This window comes from Anabrus simplex, chromosome 5 (genome assembly GCF_040414725.1).
Source record: "Anabrus simplex isolate iqAnaSimp1 chromosome 5, ASM4041472v1, whole genome shotgun sequence".
NCBI lineage: Eukaryota > Metazoa > Arthropoda > Insecta > Orthoptera > Tettigoniidae > Anabrus > Anabrus simplex.
The window spans coordinates 111,103,328-111,123,942 of NC_090269.1; the positions used below are offsets into that span (position 1 = coordinate 111,103,328).

At 37.6% G+C, this 20,615-nt stretch overlaps 1 protein-coding gene across 1 annotated transcript in view; it reads left to right on the forward strand.

Moving 5' to 3' along the window:
• wun (wunen) overlaps positions 1 to 20,615 on the forward strand; it is a 107,609-nt gene that overhangs the window by 11,547 nt on the left and 75,447 nt on the right. The window contains exons 3-4 of the mRNA XM_067147081.2: positions 17,114 to 17,415; positions 17,511 to 17,568. Of these exons, the coding sequence (XP_067003182.2) occupies positions 17,114 to 17,415; positions 17,511 to 17,568 (360 nt within the window). The remainder of the gene's footprint in view (positions 1 to 17,113; positions 17,416 to 17,510; positions 17,569 to 20,615) is intronic.

A 20,615-nucleotide genomic window follows, 5' to 3' on the forward strand; every position in this document is an offset into this window, starting at 1 on the left:
TGTCTTGATGTAAGTTTTATTGACCGTGAACAAATTCTACTTCCACCCTTGCACAAATTAGGATTGATGAAACAGTATGTCAAGGCATTAGAACAAAGTAGCCTATGCTTCCAATATTTATCCACTAAATTTCCCTCATTATCAGATGCAAAAATCAGAAAAGGCGTATTTAATGGACCACAGATTCGTAAACTGATGAAGGATAAAAATTTCACAGACACGATGACAAAAATTGAGAAGGAGGCATAGAACGTATTCAAAGATATAGTGACTAAATCCCTTGGCAACATTAAGGACCCTCAATACAAAGAAATTGTAAGGAAAATGTTGGCAAAGTTTAAGGAACTCGGTTGTAATATGAGCCTTAAGCTTCATTTCTTAGCTTCGCATCTGGATTATTTCGCTCCAAATTTAGGAGCTGTCAGTGAAGAACAAGGTGAAAGGTTTCACCAGGATCTCAAAGATGCAGAAGGACGCTATCAGGGACGTTGGGATGTGAATATGATAGCCAATTACTGTTGGTCGATTGCACAAGACGACCCGTCTAGAGATCATTCAAGAACTTAAAAATACCGGAAATTCCTCGGCAAACGGAAAAAGACAGAGGTGTGAATCTAACCTGCACATAATGTAAGTAACAAAACTATGTATGTTTAACCATGTAATTTTTATTCAAGGTACGGTTATATTAATTTAAAAGCAACTGTGCAGCCGAAACTAAATAGGTGCTCTATGCTTCAGTTTCATGAATTTCAATATACATTAAAAATATAATACAAACCATCTACTTGCTTACAAAGCAGCATTTATGTGTATTTAATGTGTTCAAAATATGATTACATTTTGCAAGCTGAAATTTACATTAATATATCAAATTTAATCAATACTAAGTATCAACAATTTTACGTAAGAAAAAAATAACATTTTGTAAAATTGCCATTAAACTAGACGTGATATGCCAAAACTAATTTTTTTCTCGAATTCTGCATTAAAAAATTCATAAGAACCACCTATTTTCGTTTATACTGCACAAAAAAAGGTTCTTTTTGCAGGCTTGTGTTATCGCTACCATACTGCATTAGATCATCTTAGCTGGTGATGAAGATATACATCTCTCGGCAAATTAGTCACCCGGCCGCGGTATCGCCTTCCGTTTGTGATCCCCTGACACTTGGAGCGAGCTAAAAAGAAGACCCTGTATTATCACTTGAAAACATCCAAAAATACCTCTAATAATATTGAAATAACTACAGCATGCTATCAGACTAAAATGTAAACAAAGCGTGTGCTTCCATGTTAATGCACTAAAACTGTGATGTCATCCCTATGAAACTATCAGGTGTAGGAGGCCGGAATTGCCTATAGAATTGGCCATGAGTGTTACTTTAGTGAACTAGATCTGCCACATTTACAACATACAGTTACATGATACTTACCTGCAGCTTTTATTAAGTTACATAAAATATACATGCACTCAGTTTGCCATGTATTCTCTTCTTCCCCACTTTTTTTCTGATGGATTTATGGGTGCGAACTGTGCCGTGCATGTGAACGTGGTCCTGTTTTTTGGTTTGTTGCCCTTCCTGATGCCAATCATATGTGAAGGGATGTATTCACTATTGCACATTTGCATGGTGATTGGTAGTATGGTGTGTTATTATATAGAGGTGGGTATTGGGAGAAATATATACACTCCGTCCCTAAGTCAAAGGAATTAATGGCAAAGGTATACAATCATCCTTCAGTCTTGACTGGTGCACTGCACATGAAAATGTTCTATTCTTCCTAGACATACTTTAATTCCTCATACGATTACCAGCTGTTGACTAAACACTCAGTTGAAAGACTTTTTAAGATGTGTAGCCTATATCAATTATCAGTCTGCACATATCCTGGCTATTGTATGTTTAGTCCTCAACAGCTCTGCCATCAGCTGTCATAGATGGCCTAGGCATCACTGTAGAGGCGTACTAGGGAGATGAGGAGTGAGGTAGTTTCCCGTTGCTTTCCTCTCCTGGCTATTAACTAAACCAATTGGTCCAACATGTCAGGGATGCAAAGTATAGTTCCTCTTGCAGGGAGTGCGTCCCTGCATAGCAGAACCATAGCGTATTGGAAATGAAATGGCATATGGCTTTTAGTGCCGGGAGTGTCCGAGGACATGTTTAGTTCGCCAGGTGCAAGTCTTTCGATTTGACTCCCGTAGGCGACCTGCGCGTCGTGATGAGGATGAAATGATAATGAAAACACCACATACACCCAGCCCCCGTGCCAGCGAAATTAACCAATGATGGTTAAAATTCCCGATCCTGCCTGGAATCGAACCCGGGACCCCTGTGACCAAAGGCCAGCACGCTAACCATTTAGCCATGGAGCCGGACAGCGTATTGGATAATTGGCATAACAGAGAAAGAGTTTTTGTTAATGGTAGTTGGTAAAGGAATCTGTCTGTTCTAAGAGTGATGCCATATTTAATAAATTTCAGCAAGTGGTAGTGGCTCTTTACTCAGGATGTACGGAGAATGTCGCACTATTTCTAGTACGTTACCATAAAAGTAGACATGTTCCAACAGGCAGATTAGTGCATCCCTAAGCATTGGCAATGAATACATTTCTCTCTCTCCTGTATATTATATGAGATAAGATTTCTAAGATTCACATTCTTAAACTGTGCATGGCATGCTGAGAGAAGATTCTATACCTTTACTAAATTGACCATCAGCTGCTAGAATCCCCAACATGACCAGGAATTGAACACAGGATATGGTATGAGAATACATCTCTAGGGATATGTGCGATTTGAAAATATATTAGACATGGTAATCTTTTGGGTTTTTACCAGGTCCATTAATGAACTATAGGAATTCTTTGTTTTGCGAAGACTTTGCTCCATGCCCTCAGAAGAATAAACAAATCCATCCACGACTCTTTTAACAATGAGTTTTTCTTCAGAGGATGTGGAGCAAAGTCTTTGCAGAATGTAAAGAATCCCTACAGTTTATATACTGACATGGCAAAAACCCAAAAGTTATGTCTATTAACTTTGTTATTAAATTTATCAGTCATTCTTTTGACCTTTCTACCACTCTTAGTTTGTAACCAGTAATCTGACTTCTTTCTCAAAAAAAGTAACTCTTGAAAAGGTGAGATTTTTTTGATTGAAACTTAATAATGGAAGAAGGGAACTGGACAAATACAATTAAATACAGTACTGAGTTCTTTTCTTTTGTATCTAGCATTTAAGCTGGTCTTAGAGCCATGGTACCGTATATCAAGTTTTGAATTTTTTTGCGACATGATTTCCTTCTGTTTGGAGGTTCTTCCACACATGTACAGACTTGGAAATATTATAGTTGTTTTTCTGAATGACATCAAGGGCAGTGGTATCAGTTAGTTCCATGATTTTCACAAATTTGTAACGAAGGTGGCTAGCTTTTAAGATATATCTCCTGGCAATCTAGCATGGTATTCCATTGCCCTTCACGTGGGAGAAAGAGTTTTGGGCACCAAATTTTCTAAGTGGTTGTTCTGAAGTACCAGTACTTAATTACATCTATCAATTGCTCTCTCACATTTTGAAACTATCATTTGCTAGCAGATTTAGTACATGTGCCACGCATTCATAAGTGATAACTAGGGGCCAGATTTTTATGTAATTACATATTTCAGTCCCTTAATTGTAGACCACTGAAAATATCGAATTGTGGTTCTGATAAGGTTATACTTGGGTTTCGTTTTACATAATTTTACATATTCTTAGTAATATTATGTATTGCTAAGAATATTTTTACCCCTGTAAAAGTAATTTATTGTAGTAACTGTACTTTTTTTTTTTTTTTGTATTGTGAACTTTCTCTTGTTTGGGATCTTCAAATCTAAATTGGATAGTTCATTGTATTCTTCAATATGTGTTTTCATTAGTTTGTATTCAGTTAATGTTTAGTAATGTATTTATTAATTGTATATTGTGAACATTTTAATTAAGGTGAAAGCCTGTTATTTTCATCATCATTCAATAAATTAATACCGGTAAATAAATAAATATTTTAGATATTATGTGAGCAATGTAACGTTTTTGTACATGTAAACAATATTAACTTTATTTAGTAACACTTATTTATGCCTATTTCACTTTCAGGGCATGAGGGCAACAATAAATTGTGTAAAATACTCCGCCATTTACTGTGCAGCTTGCCTAGTGGCCATGATCGTTAAGGTGTCAAGTCTATATGCTCTGACACCGTGGTTAGCAGGTTCAAGTCCTGTTGGTCGAAAAACATTTCACCATCAGAATGTTGGCCAGTAGGGTAGGAGAGGTGTTGGTATACAATTTTTGATCACGAGATTGCTTGTCAAAAGCCTGGATTAAATTCCAAACCTCTCCCCAGTGTTTACACGGAGCAAGAGCATATGATGCTGTTGATGGTGATTCGTCCGTCAGATGGTGACGTTAAGCCTTGAGCGGGCCCATTGGTGCATTTCGACAGGAGTAGGCTCTGCGTTTCACCCTCTCCCTTCCTACTTTCCATATCACATCATTCATTTCATCTCATTAACTCCGCTGATGAGGCTGACGTCGGGAAGGGCATCCAGTTGTAAAAACTTACGACGATTCATCTTGATACCCGACCCTGTAAAGAGACAAGGGTTGGTTATGCACTCCGTAATTTACAGTGCGTGGCATTCTTTTTAAATTTTTGAAGTATTTTGATTATGGCTTTAATTTTATTATTTAATGAGTAACTATACTTACTGTCAAAATTAGAGAACGGTGGACTATGGAAATTATCTAAAGCAACAACGATAACTTTGTCATAAAATGTGGAGGTATTTAAAACAATTTTATTGTCTCATATCTTAACCGTAAGTCATTGTTACGGAGATATCCGTGGTAGTTAGAGGTGAAAGAAGGTGCGGGCTGGAATAGGTCTCAACTACAAAATTAAAGTTAATTTAAAACTTTAACAAGGTTATATTTTCTTTTCAAAATCAACAAATAACAGAGTATTAACAGGTACCAAGTAGCAGATCAACAAATAAAGCAATTACAAATTACAGTTCGTTATAAGATTTTGGCTTCGACCCCCTTTTTACATTCCTTGAACTGCAAGCTCAACTTTGCCAGGTTACAGATAAGATCCCAGGGGCAGAAAACCCCTTCATACAAGGAGCACTTGCTCCCAACTATTAACGTCAAACCTCTCTAAGGCACCTTTACCACAACACCATAAAGAGCTGACCCGCTCACGATCTTTCAAGCCTATAAAGGCAATAACAGACTCTTATCTAAACTGCCATCAAGGCATACAAAGAAACAGGGGTATATAATACCCATCCTACAGGGCCTTCGCATGAAGAAAACAAAACATCAGGTTAAGTTAATGGCCCAAAGTACAGAAAGGACTGGAGGCGTGAACTTGCACTCCTAAATATACAATATTAAAACCTAAGTGGCTCTAGACCGATATACAGGGGCTAATCCCAAGCTAGGGAGGTGATTCGTATGAAAAAACTTTAACACATTAAGGAAGAGACGAAACGGTTATGAAATCGTAGTCGCCTCGATTTCAAAATGAAAGGGAGCTCGAGAGGGTGAAGCACTCTCTATCCCTGCTTTATGGAAAAGGGATTTGAAGTTTTTACATATACAGAAAAGTAATTTACATTTTAAAGGAATTGGTTACATGTTAAAGGTTTCGAACCCTCCCCAAGAGTTAAACTGCTGAGCTAGCAAGAAATACAGATGTTAAAAGGCCATTACCTTGTTGGAGATCTGTTGCCCGAAGAAAGAGGCGCTTCCCGCCCCCTGCTACATATCCACACACTAAGAAAGATGTTACTGAAGTGGCCAGGAGACAAGAAAATCAGCAGTTTTTATACCCTCGTGGAAAGTTCGAGACCTTTCATGAATGATAACAACCCGCCCACAAACCTTTATTGGATAACAGCAAAACTAATACACAAGACGAGGAAGAAACACCTTATTGGTGGAAAATTAATTACAGAAATTCCTGATTGGCTACATTCAAAACAGACGGAATGAAAGGATTTATATTGCCAACCCACAAATGACAGAACAAAATTTAGTAAAGACAAAACTTATGAATACAAAATTTCTTCAAGAAAGTTCATTCCATTGCACCAGTGTGTATTACCATAGTTTTTGTAGAGACATCTGGTAGAGAACGTCCACACTTCTTGATCAATGCCAAACAAAAACACATCAAAATTTACACAGAGCCATCTTCGGAGAAACAGTGAGTTGATACAGCTTTTTAAGGTTCCGACTTTCTCCTGTAGAGGAGTTTCAATTGGCGCAATATTTGAACTAGTGGCGTGGAGGTGTACCGCCCGGTACAGTCATAATGCACAAACATTTTTGTAACATTAATGCATTAACATTACATATTTTATGAATATTACATATTTAATTACATATTTCAATGATATTTATTACATTCTTATGTAGCGTACATTTTTCACACTTTGATATTGGGCCTACATAAAAATGCAGGCCCTAGTGATGACATCCTGATCTTTATAATTTTAAAGCAGAATTATTGAATACATTACTGGAAATTATATGTGCAGTTTTTATTTTTATTCTTTGAACTATTTCTGTAATTTGTTTTAAAACAAAAATTCATTTTGGAAAATATCTTGCCTCCATTATTTTCACTGTCTCCAACTTACATGTGCACACATTTTGCTAAATGATTTTTCATTCTGATGGCTTGGACCTCTACTTCATAACCACATTTATTATTATTATTAATAATAATAATAATAATGCTATTTTGCTTTACGTCCCACTAACTACTTTTTTGGTCTTTGGAGATGCCGAGGTGCCAGAATTTAGTCCCGCAGGAGTTCTTTTACGTGCCAGTAAATCTACTGCCATGAGGCTGACGTATTTGAGCACCTTCAAATACCACCGGTCTGAGCCAGTATTGAACCTGCCAAGTTGGGGTCAGAAGGCCAGCGCCTCAACCGTCTGAGCCACTCAGCCTGGCATTATTATTATTATTATTATTATTATTATTATTATTATTATTATTTGCATTTGACCTTCACTCTTTCTTTAATTCCTTTTTAACTTCAAATAAAAGCCAAACATATCACATTTTCTAACAATCGTATCAGCTTGTTGAGTTAAAATACTCAAAAGCCAAGGTCCAACAAGTAACACGTTTACACTCTGCCACTAAGTTTCATAAACTTACCAGCATTTTAAAAAAGGTTTCCCTCAGAATGGGAATTTCCATTTGCTCATTAGGTTGATATGAATAGATTATTGAATGATTGAATTGAACTAATTTTTTAGTATTATAAATACAAAATAAAGATTGTTTATTAAAAAATACACCTCGTTTAAACCAGACAATCCTGGTGGTTGAAAACCACATCTGATCCTGCAATCCTGCACCTGGTTTCTGGATCTCTACCTAACCATAATGAAGTCTATCCAGCACCTGGTTTCTGGATCTCTACCTAACCATAATGAAGTCTATCCAGCACCTGGTTTCTGGATCTCTACCTAACCATAATGAAGTCTATAAGATATCTTCCAATGTCTTCAGGCCTCTTCCATGTATACAGGTTTTTGAAGCAGTGTTAGCAAGGAAAATTAGTCTATGATCAGTGCAGAATGTTACCAGTCAACTTCTTTCATTTCTTTGGCCTCCCACTGAATTACAGTCTCCCATCACAATTAGATTTTCATCTTCTTTTACATATTGTATTAAACTTTCTCTCTTTGTATATTCTTTCAATTTCTTTGTTTTTGGTTGAACAAGCAGGCATAAACAAAGCAGTGATGGTGATAAGTCTTTTTTTTTTTGCTTTACGTCGCACCGACACAGATATGTCTTATGGCGATGATGGGATACGAAAGGCCTAGGAATGGGAAGGAAGCGACCGTGGCCTTAATTAAGGTACAGCCCCAGCATTTGCCTGGTGTGAAAATGGGAAACCACGGAAAACCAGGGCTGCCGACAATAGGGTTCGAACCCACTATCTTCCGATCACTGGATACTGGCCGCACTTAAGCGACTGCAGTTATCGAGCTTGGTGATGATTGTTTTAAGAGGAAGTACAACTTGGCAACCATCCTCAGGCGATGGTGGGCACCGGCTTGGTGTATATCTTTAAAACAATAATCAGTTTGCTGTGCTGATCATAGTAACTAACCCGCTGCTTTAATTTCTCGTTCATTATTATACCAATTCTTGCATTTCCCATACTTGATTTTGTCTTGGCTAATTACCTCCTGGTTTCAATGCCCAATCCAACGTAAGAATATGAGGAACTTCAACCAATCAACAGCTGTGTATCATCAACATTTTATTTTGTTTTATCACTTTCATTTTGTTGCAACTATTCGACTACACGTACTTGATTTTATATAAATTCATCAGTATAATGCACTGAAACATGTACATTTGACCACAGACCGCACAATCAACTGAATGTAAGTGTGTTATTCTGATGAAGGTGATATATTGTAAGGCTGCGGCACAGAGTTTAAATATTAAAAAAATAAACCAATATATTTGTCCTGAAAGTTTTGTTGTCAATATACTGTAGGTTGTGAATATCTAGGCATTTGATTTGTTTTATATTTATGCACTGTTGTTATCATTATTTTTTTAATTTTGTAGTTATTCTCAAAATCATCATCATTATTATAATAGAACCCCTTCAGCATGCTGGGTAGGATAATGCTGAATGAGTCTTGGTCTACTTCCAGTTCCATTCTGATGTCGTTCCGTACACGGTCCTGGCTTGTTTTTCTTTGGAGGGTAGTTCATAGAAACTTAATTTCACATGCCTGCACAACCCTTCTTCCTCATTCAGTGTACATGTTTCTAGACTGTCTGTGAGAATGGGCACAAAGTATGACTTATACAGAGTCATCTTGTTTCCCATGGGCACCTCGTTGCCCCAAAGTAGATGTCTCACGAGGTTGTAGATGTTGGAACTGCTAGCCACTTTGTTTACTATTTCCTTATCTGCAGTACCCCTGCTGGAAATCGTGCTGCCCAGGTATTTGAATACCTGTACACATTGAATGTTTTCACCTTCAAGATTTATATGCCTCTTTACTTATTTTCGGAACAATTTTTGTTGTACTAATTTTCACCTTAGGGTTGGTTCGATAATCTGCTGGAAATACTGACTGACAGCTGCGCGGGAGGTAAACTACCTGGGGGTGTAAATCAGCTGGTACTTTGGTTTGCGTGCACTCAACTCCGCGCAAGCACTAGGTAGCTACCCGGAGCTAGACACCGATATACGGGGTTGGCTAGACTGATTTTCAGCGACTTCTCACTTTCGAGTGATGTGCTATTTATCGTTAGATGTATGAAGCTCATTTTGATTGTCTTATTTTCCTATGCTTGCATATGCTGATTATCACCAAAAAGCCTAAGAGTTATGGACAACGATTTATGTCAAGCTTTTGTGATTTTAATCTGTGAGCTTCAAAATCAATACCTAATTGGGATTAAAATCATGAGATTACATTTTTTTATGCCAGTTATAACCTGTCATGTAAGGCAGCGTTTTGGGAAGTATTCTCATAGTAGATTGGTCAAGTCGCTCGCTCCATAATAGAAGGTACGCAAGTTCTCTTCGTCTTTCTAGTTTACATTTAAAAATTTATTTTTGTTCCCTGCCGTTGTTCTTAGCTCTCTTTTACGTGCTTCCATATACGTACACACACGCATGCACACATCTTCCTTATGGACTTATTGCCTTTGAGCATTCTATCTGCAGGCTTCTGTGAATTGATTAAGTATCTCCACAATCCTCTATTTGCAACTAGCTCTGTGACCTCGTTTAGTTCCACATGCTTCCAGTTTTTGATAATGCATTTCATTCTAATGTTAAACTTTATGAAGATAAAGTTGGAAGATACTGTAAATATAAAGAACTAATCGGGGTAAATATCCATTTATAGGAAGAGGAATTCAGGAATGGAATAGTTTCCAATCCCTTTGAAATCATTTACGAGAAGACTAGGTAAACAACTGATAGAGATTCGCTACCTGGGCGTCAGTCCTATATGCTTTACTACTATAATGATGATTGGAATTAATCATAACATCACTTTCTATAAGTAGCACACATATAAAGCGTTTTCCTAGTAGACATAATATTGTGATTAAACATTTCAATGAAATATATTATTTACAGAAGAGCGTATGAAAAGAAGCATACAGATGAATACAGCACTAATAATGAAAATTAAAAATATTCGGCATAATGAAGACTCGAACTTGTATACCTCATATTATGAAGCGAGCGTATTAGCCATTGTGCTATGAGGACGCTTGGGGTAATTGAGATACATATACTCTCACTTATGCCTGGTGTCTGAAAACTGAAAAATTAAAATTAGAAAATTAAAGCCCATTTGAAATGATTTCCAAATAGCTTTTGATTTTATATCCTTGTAGAGTTTCTTTGCAAAAGCTTGACGTATAAAATGTGTCTCCGACACTATCAATGCTAGAGGCTGGTGTAACCATTGCAATTCGCGGGAAGCATTACATGTTCAAAATCCTGGAATATTATATCGATCACTGTTACGTTATCATGCTTTTATCAGCATACCAAGCTGATTTAAGCTATATGTCACCAGAAATACAGCTAATAATGTTCAGCTCTCAAAACTTGCCTGGCTGGTAAAGTCTTATCTCAGTATTCGGGAGATAGTGGGTTTGAGCCCTGAGGATGGTTTTCTGTGGTTTCCCATTTTCACAGCAAGCAAATGGTGGGGCTATACCTTAATTAAGGCCACGGCCGCTTCTTTTCCACTCCTAGCCCCTCCCTGTCCCATCGTCGCCATAAGACCTATCTGTGTCGGTGGGACGTGAAGCAAATTGTAAAAGTCTTATCGGGCCCTCAAAGTGGCTGATAAACTACGTGCCGGGTAAGTAAGGTTTATGCTGCCATAGTGCTACCTGGGAGTGGTTGAATGGAAATAGCTTTTTACGCAGAGGGCAAGTTGCGCGCTACATTACTCGTAGGTGGTAGAACCGGCCCGTATTTATTTACTTAATCATGTCAGAAGCTACATCATCTTATACTGTTTGAACTTCGCTACCCATTCATCCATCCTAGTTTGTACCTCTACTTCTGTCTTTCCTCAGATGGCTGCATTGTCAGCAAACACCAATGTGTGTAGTTATTCTCAAAATAATCTTCCTGTGCTTCCACTCGACCTATTTCAACCAGTGCTTGTAGACCAAAATTGGTAACTGAAACCTGTGATTGGTAGGCATGCACAGCCCTGAGACAGCAACATGGGGAAGTGCAAATGGACTGAGGGGAAGATACTTGTGCCCATGTATTTCTAGCGTGGGCAAGGTTTGACACCCATGCTATAAACATACTTCACCTTTATTTTTAAATCAGATGAGAATGTAAAATTTTCAGCCTGTGTTGATGTGATATAAATATTTTGTTTATGGCGGTAAGAATGGCATCTCAAATCTTGAAGGTACTTCCAAGCACATTGTTAACAGAAATGCTTGAGATGCCAGTTAACACATTGACTACCAGCTATATGGTATATAAAGTTTAAAGTTTAAATGCAAAAATAAACCAAATATATTTGTCCTGAAAGTTTTGTTGTCAATATACTGTGGGTTGTGAATATCTGGGCATTTGATTTGTATTATCATTACCGGGCGACTTGGCCGTGCGCGTAGAGGCGCGCGGCTGTGAGCTTGCATCCGGGAGATAGTAGGTTCGAATCCCACTATCGGCAGCCCTGAAAATGGTTTTCCGTGGTTTCCCATTTTTACACCAGGCAAATGCTGGGGCTGTACCTTAATTAAGGCCACGGCCGCTTCCTTCCAACTCCTAGGCCTTTCCTATCCCATCGTCGCCATAAGACCTATCTGTGTCGGCGCGACGTAAAGCCCCTAGCAAAAAAATGTATTATCATTATTATCATTGCTTATTTAATTTTGTAGTTATTCTCAAAATCATCATCATTATAATAGAACCCCTCCAGAGTGCCGGGTAGGGTGATGCTGAATGGACCTTTGCCATCGTTATCTGTCCAGAAATGCCATCCTATATAGTGGATCTGTATCAGGTACAAAAAAAATTTCTAGGTTGCATTCTGTAGATAGTTCTTCAAATTCATTGCCATCGTAATTTTTTCTTTCAACAAGAATAAGGTAAATTCATCACCCGAGTCATCATTGATCAACACCTGCAGTATTTCATCCATTTCCAAACTTCCCTTGTAGGCCATAGCTTCTTTTCTATTTCACAGTACACTTGGCAACACTCACAATACGCGCTTAAAATTTGCAATTTAAATGACCAGCCGAGCCATTTAAAAACCGTGCTGTTTCAAACTCCTGCTGTACTTCATTAGATATTCTTGATCATTACCCCTTAAATCTTGCTGTACATCATTGGATATTCTTGATCACTACCCCTTAGATCTTGCTGTACATCACTGGATATTCTTGATCATTGCCTCTAAGGTAGTGAACTTAAATATTGGAAATTTTGTACAGACCTTCATGTTTGTACACAACAGTGTTAGGTTAAGCACTGATCACCTGACTGGCATATGTGGTAGTTTGTTTACAAATAAATATAAAAAATCCTTGAAAATAAATAAATTCACAAAAGACATACCATCAGTACAATTATCTATTGGAACATTTAGCCCTGAATTAGCTTTGAATGGTGGTGAGCATGGCCTATATAGTGGATCTCTATTGGGTACTAAAACTTTTCTTGGGTTGCATTCTGTAGGTAGTTCTTGAAATTCTCTGTCACTGTAATTTTTTCTTTCAACAAGGATAAGGTAAATTCATCACCCAAGTCGTCATTGATCAACACCTCCAGTATTTCATCCATTTTCAGACTTCCCTTGTAGGCCGTAGCTTGTTGTCTATTTCACAATACACTTGGCAACACTCGCAATACATGCTTAGAAACAGAATGAGGCATCTCAATTGCTCCATCTCAACCTTTATTCAAATAACAAATAGCAGATACATGGTTTGCATGTAAGCAGAGTGAAATGCATACCCACTGTATAGATCTGCCATCTATTGATTAGAAGCATAACTACAACAAAATATGCCATTGGAGCTTGGTTTAAATTTTGCTAGGCCATGCAAAATTTTATCCAACAGGTTGAATATGGTCTCTCACAAGTGATGTTCGCGGGAGTGAATATGTTTAAAAACAATATATGAAATTTCTAGCTGTAGTACCTGTTGTTGACGGGACAGTTGTGTAGCATGTGCTCGATTACGTCTTTGTCCACTCCCCAGATCTGAGGCACAAAAACAGCCAAGTATCGGGTTAATATTAAAAAAATACTTGAAGATGTACAAAGCTTTTAAAATGTTGCTGAAACAATCTCCACAGCAATTATCTTTACATTCTATAGAGTTAGTTACTGGCTCTAGGTCAACTCTCATATGACTGCCACTGATATTTCCCTTATGTTTCATTGTATTAGAAAAAGGTATTGGACAAATATTCACCATGAGCTATTTTCATGTAAAACCATAAGAGTGCTAAATCAAATTTTATGCTTTAGGCACCTTCTGAAGCACGTCCTCCTGCTGAAATATTTTGAACAACTTATACCGAAGATCCTACTCTGCCTTATTCTAAACTAAAATAACAAGTTTCATTAAAATCCGCCCATCCACTTTCCCATGATGCTGTAACAGACACAGGCAAACATTACACTGAACTTGACATAGGTCTTATAATGACGTCAGTATTCTTGTCAAAATACAATATTAACTGACTGGTATGTCGTGGTTAAAAGCAGTGCTATTGTATCAAATGCTCGATCAAGTGATGAACGACATAGTTTCTCACTTTTCACGAACAGTACTATGCTGGCATTCTAACAATGCCAAGTTCCAATGGAATCACCCGGCTACTGATAGCAGTGAATACCGACTGCTCTGCCGTTTCCTGTTAAGTATGCACACTGCCTATTCATATTGGCGTTGCGTAACAGGGATGGAATACCTGGAATACTGTGATAAACCCATGTGCAACGTACCATTAGTTATCAGGACGTGTATGAACCAGAGAAATGACATGCTACCATCTATTGGAGATGAGTGGCAGCAGAAGAGTCAAAGCACATTACAACAAACACTAGTCAATGTAATGTTATTGTAGATCATTTTTATGGACTTTTGATATTGTGGGCCTTCAGATTTAGTTTTCTTCTGACTGTGATATTAGGGCATTCAATGTTGAGGGAGTCCTTCCTCCTTTCATAACTCCCTCGTCTTATTCTTAAAGCGATTGTCCTTTCATGTTTTTTCTCATTCTGATAGTAATCTTCGCAATTTGCCTTGTCGATATAGACTTTTGACCAATAGGTTTTTCACCTTAAGACAGTTACAACATAAACCATCACCAATTAACACGATTGAACAATATTTTCACGTTCGTGATCCTCAGTGTTTCTATGGACTAAGCCAGAAAAATCTAAATTCATGAATATTTCTGCAATCGTAACTGGTACGGTAAGAGTGTATAAGACATAAATGATCAGAAATTGTATTTTTATAACTTTTTTGTTATGTAGTATTTATCGATAGCACCACTAATAACATAAATATTTGAGAATTAAATTTTAGGTAGGCCTTCTCCTAAACTACCATTTCACTCAGTGTGAATATAATTATTTATAGCCTAGATTGTATTGTCTTATTCTCCAACTTTACATGCTGATTTTCATTAAATTCTGTGTAGCCATTTTCTCATGATGCGCGTACATACATACAGATGGACGCACAGACAGACATGATGGAAAATGAATAATTGCATTTACTTCTTACTGTGGACATGAACGATACAGAAGTACCATTCCCTTTTATTCTGAGCAGTGTACTGACTCATTATATATTTTTGTTTAATGCAATACATTGTACTTCATGATATTCAAGTAGAATGTTAATTTCACTTTGATTTTGGTTGAACACTACATCCACAAGAATATTCTTGATCATGCCAGTCTTTTTTTTTTTTCTTAAAGTGGAAAATGTTCCTAAAGTTTAAAACACTTTCTAAGTATCGTTGTGGTGTTAAAAATCCACAGCAGTTTTGGAGGAAATGGCACAATATACAGTGAAACCTTGGAATGCGAGTAACTTGGTCTACAAGTGTTTTGCAAGACGAGCAAACATTTTAGATAAATTGTAACTTGATAAGCGAGTGAGGTTCCGCAATATGAGCGTCACATGTGCCTACGTTTTCCCCTCCCCTGTTCATTTGTTGAATGGATGAACAAGGTCTTTGGTCCTGTAGTGAAGAACTACCTTTTAGAACATAATCTGCTGCTCAAAGTCTTGCTGGTTATGGACAATGCTCCTGCTCATCCTCCAGGCCTTAAGGCCTTGAGGACGACTTAGTGGAGGAATTCAAGTTCGTTAAGGTTAAGTTTCTTCATGCGAACACTACTCCACTACTCCAGCCTATGGATCAGCAAGTTATTTTGAATTTCAAGAAGCTATACACCAAAGCACTATTTCAGCGATGCTTCGAAGTGATCGAAGAAACGAACCTTACCCTCCGAGAGTTTGGGAGAAATCATTTCCCCATCGTCAACTGCCTGAAGATCACCGATAAACTCTGGGATGGAGTCGCCAAGAGAATTCTCACTTCCGCTTGTGGAAAGCTGTGGCCTGACTGTTCTTGGACGTGACTTTGAGGGGATTGTTGGTGACAATAACCCGCTGATTGTCGATGAAATTGTGTCCTTAGGGAAGACTATGGGGCTGGAGGTGAATGACGTGGACATTCAAGAGCTGGTGGAAGAACATAGCCAGTAACTGACCACCAACGGAACTGATGGACCTGCATCGCGAAACAACAGGAGGAAGTTATGGAGATTTCGTCCAGGGAAGAGGAGGAGGAAAAGTCAGTGGAGTCTCTCACTTCAACTGAGATTCGGGATAAGTGCAAAATGTGAGAAACGGTGAAAAATTTTGTAGAAAAACACCACCCGAATAAGGCTGTAGCAGTGCGAGCGATGAATCAGTTCAATACAATGTTACATTTTCGTGAAATCCTCAAAAACAGGCAAAAGCAACAGTCATTGGACAGGTTCCTCATTAAAGTTGCACGAAAAGAAAACAATTCCAGTGAGCCAACAGATAGCAGTGGTTCCGTTAGTGAAATTCGTGCTACACAGTAACTCTTCTCATGTCATCTCTCGTCTCCCTCACATAACAATAATTCTATTGTAAGAAAAAGTACACTTTAATTTATTTTACGTTATATTTTGTTTTAGAAATGGTATGCGAATAAATATTTTTGTGTTGCGGACGAATCATCCGCGGTACAAGTGTTTCTTACGGGAAAACTTGCTTTGATATACGAGCGCTTTGGATTACAAGCATGTTGCCAGAACGAATTATGCTCGCAATCCAAGGTTCCACTGTATTATGACAGGAGTTGTGCACAGCTTCCAGAATAAGGCATTCTCTATTTAAACTTATGGCTCGAATTATTCCAACAATAAATTCTACCCTGTCATCATTATGTATTTTGACTCCAAACATCATGGTTTAAACTACTGCTTACATTTAATACAGAATTTATTGTAACTGCTATTATTACACACATCGTTACTGGTACTAGATTTGTGAGAGCTACAAAGTCTCTTTTTTCGTCTTTCATGACACTTACCTTCCTTTAACTACTACTTTTTTTTCCTTTTTCCATGAAAATACTGTTAACTTTTTAAACTTTCATATAAAGTGAATCCAGTAGTCTCTATGTTCCCATGTAAGGCCTATATCGACAGCAGCGAGAGATGCTTTCTCTAGACCTATGAAAATCGAAGCCTAATTTTTGTTATTTTCATGAAAATTTTACATATGTGGTATAAGCTTGTTTTAGTTTTAATAATATTAGCAATAGTATTAGCAGTCAAATGTTCTTTCAGATTTCAGGCTAATTCTTTGTTGGTAGTTGTCTCTAGTAATTGTGAAACTAAGTGTCCTTCCTTAATTCCAGACAAAAGGTCAAGTATATGCTTGAAAAATGTGCTAATACAAATGTAGCTTATCTTATGCAATTAATCTGTCCACAGTTCCTGACAGTTGAATACGTCCAGTTTCGAAGATCAAATGGTCAAGTTGCTAGAATGTTTCTTGGAAGGACAATACATCCTTGGTTGTGGAATTGTTACAAAGTAATTGGAATATTTGGATTTGGAGTGGCATGTTCCCATCTGACTACAGACATAGCTAAATATTCTATTGGTCGTCTACGGCCACACTTCTTTGATGTTTGTAAACCTGATGTCAATTGCTCTAATCCTAATATGCAGAATGTGTACATAGAAAAGTTCACTTGTCTGGGTTCTGATCAACATCTTCTGAAGGAAATGAGGTAATGTGTACAGGAATATGAACTGTATGGAAATAATTATATTTTCATATTTGTTCATTATTAGAATTACTAACATTTTTCTTTTCTCCTATAAGGTTGTCTTTTCCTTCCGGACATTCCTCTTACTCAGCATTTACTATGGTGTATTTAACGGTAAGTTAATTTTTACGTTGGACATGTCAGTTTTAAGTTTTTTAAAAAAAACTAAGATTAAATTAAATTTTAACTTGTATTGGTAGGACTGTTAGTATATACAAAGATTCTTGTGTGAGATGTCAGGGAAATGACTCTATTGCATGATCCTAACTGCAAACTCTAGCATATGATGGAAAATAATCTTATTTCCAAAGTAAAGAGAATTCCTTCCTGTATATGTTGAAATTGATAAAAGTGGAATGTGTGAATATATTTGATGCAAAATATTATTTCATTAATAGTTTTACAATATAAGAGTCAACTTTGCTCCCAAGCTTATGAGCAAACATGTTAGGACTAGTGAAGATCATTAGACAGTTTTCTTAAGCGATTGATTGATTGATTGATTGATTGATTGATTGATTGATTGATTGATTGATTGATTGATTGATTGATTGATTGATTGATCAACTGTGGTCTCCGGAGAGGCCTGGTGCAGGTCTCTCTGTTTGATGTCCGTGTGTTTCCTGCACATCTGGGTGTGTGGGTGTGTGATGAAGGTGATGACGATGAGGTAGGGATAACATGAAACCCAGTGTCGGCACATAGCCTACTCTTGTCAGACAACACCAAGGGGTCTGCTCAAGGCATATAGTCTCTATCTACAGTCTCGTATGCCTTCACTTCATATGAACACAGCGGAGAGGCTTGGAATTGACCTCAGATTTTTGACAAGTTATCTACTCTCCTAGCCAACAGTCTGGTGAAAATCTTATCCACCAGCAGGACTTGAACCATTTTATCATAGTGTCAGACCTTTAAGATTTGATGTAAACAGTTATGGCCACCAGGTGAGCTGTAATTTTTTAAGTCAAAAGACTGCATGTTGTAGATTTGTCTTTTACTTTCTGCACTTCCATTTCCTAACTGGCTGCATGAGACAGCCCTATTCTGGGTATTTTTTTTTTTTACAACATTAGGCCAGTCCTGGATTATGGAGCAGTGCGGATATAAAAAATATTATCCGCATCCGCGAATTTTTATCTGCGGATATTGTAAATATTAACTACAGTATATAACCTCAGTCTAATATATATAGTCGCGAAGCTCTAATAAGAGGAAAGTTCATCCTTTTGACAGCTTGAGCAACACTAGCACCTCTAGCGGCGAGGTAGAGGTAACTTGTTAGCAGACAACAGGGAACGCATTACCACTACAGTCTAAAATGGTCATAACGTCTGAACCATTCATGCAAATAATGTCCTGACAAGCTTATTGTAATCCTTATGAAATAGTTTGAAATATTTTGATGAGGAGTTCAGGATAATATCAAAATATTTATTTAATTTTAAGGAGTTTTTTTTACCGCGGACTAGAACATAAAATCGCTTCTAGAGGGCAACCGGTTGGAAATAGGTATATACCGTTGCAGACTTTTTTTGTAGAGGTTTCTATGCTCTACAGTTCGTACAGTTACACTTGGAGTCTATCGTTGACGGTTTAGGCAGCGTAAGCCAAGAAAGCAAGTGACCGATCGGCCTTTTTGTCTCTTCGTATTTACTGTATATCGGATCAGGGATACTGTCGTCAACAATGTTTGGCTGTTGATTCACTTTGTAATAACTCTTTAATATCTCCATTATTACAGCTCGTACAGTAAAAAGGAGTCAGATATAAATAACTGAATGAAAGTTATGTGCTAATAGCTGGGCTGAGCAGCAACTCAGATGGTAGAGCACTGGCCTTCTTAGCCCAACATGGCAGGTTTGATCCTGTCTCAGTCTGGTGGTGAAGGTGCTCAAATATGTAGTTAGTAGGACGTAAAACCAATAACATTAACATTATTATGTGCTAATAACTTAATATATTTTGAAGCTCGTGAAATAATACAGTATCCGTGGTCCGATATACAGTAAATACGAAGAAAGAGACAAAAATGTCTATCGGTCACTTGCTTTTTTGGCTCACGCTGCGTGAACCATCAACAATAAACCCCAAGTGTAAGCATACGAATTGTAGAGCATAGAAACCTTTACAAAAAAGTCTGCGATGGTATATACCTACTTCCAACCGGTTGCCCTCTAGAAGTGATTTTATGTTATAGTCCGCAGTAAAAAACTCCTTAAAATTAAATAAATATTTTGGTATTATCCTTGAACTCCTCATCGAAATAAATTGTTTGACCTCCTCCAATATTTTATAAGGATTACAATAACCTTGTCAGGACATTTGCATGAATGGTTCAGAAGTTATGACCATTTTGGACTGTAGTGGTAGTATGTAAACGTACATCGTTTCCTCTACCTCACTGCTTGGAGCGCTGTAGTCGGCTCGGATGAAAAATATCATCAGAGCTTCGCAACTGTGTATATTAGACTGCAATATAACACCCAAGGTATTGAAATGGATAGATCTTTTAACATAATACAACAGGTCTGATTCCTGGTACCAAACTCCCCACAGTCACAGGTTAAATGAGGGATTTTCTCTTGCAACAACTACCGATGTATTGACCTTTGCTCCTTCCTTCCATTAATGGCGTGCAAGAGCCAGTTAGGCTTAGGTCAGATTTATGGCTTTATGGTCTCAAGTCTCTTTGTATATCACCATTCTTTCATACCACTGTCAAGGATCACCTAACCACAAGCAAAAATAAGAGTATACCTGAGTGAAAATTAATAAACTTCATTATTTAGAAATTATCAGCAGAATTATCCACACTATCAAACAGTTTGCATCCGCCAATATACTTAACATCGTGGATATCCGCATCCATGCAAGGTTCTACAAATAGGACCCATTAAGGAACTTGAGATGGTACAGCGAAAGGCTGCAAGATTCGTGCTTAATGATTTCAATCCTAGAAGTAGTGTGACAAGTATGATAGAAAAACTTGGGTGGGAGACACTGGGGACTAGAAGGAAGCGAACTCGGTTATGTGCCACGTATAATGCTTACACAAATAAGCCAGCTTGGGGAGAGTTGAACAGTCGACTAGAAAATCCCTGTTACATAAAAGTAAAAGGTAGACCGCAGAAAACTAACTATGGTAAATATTTGTTCAT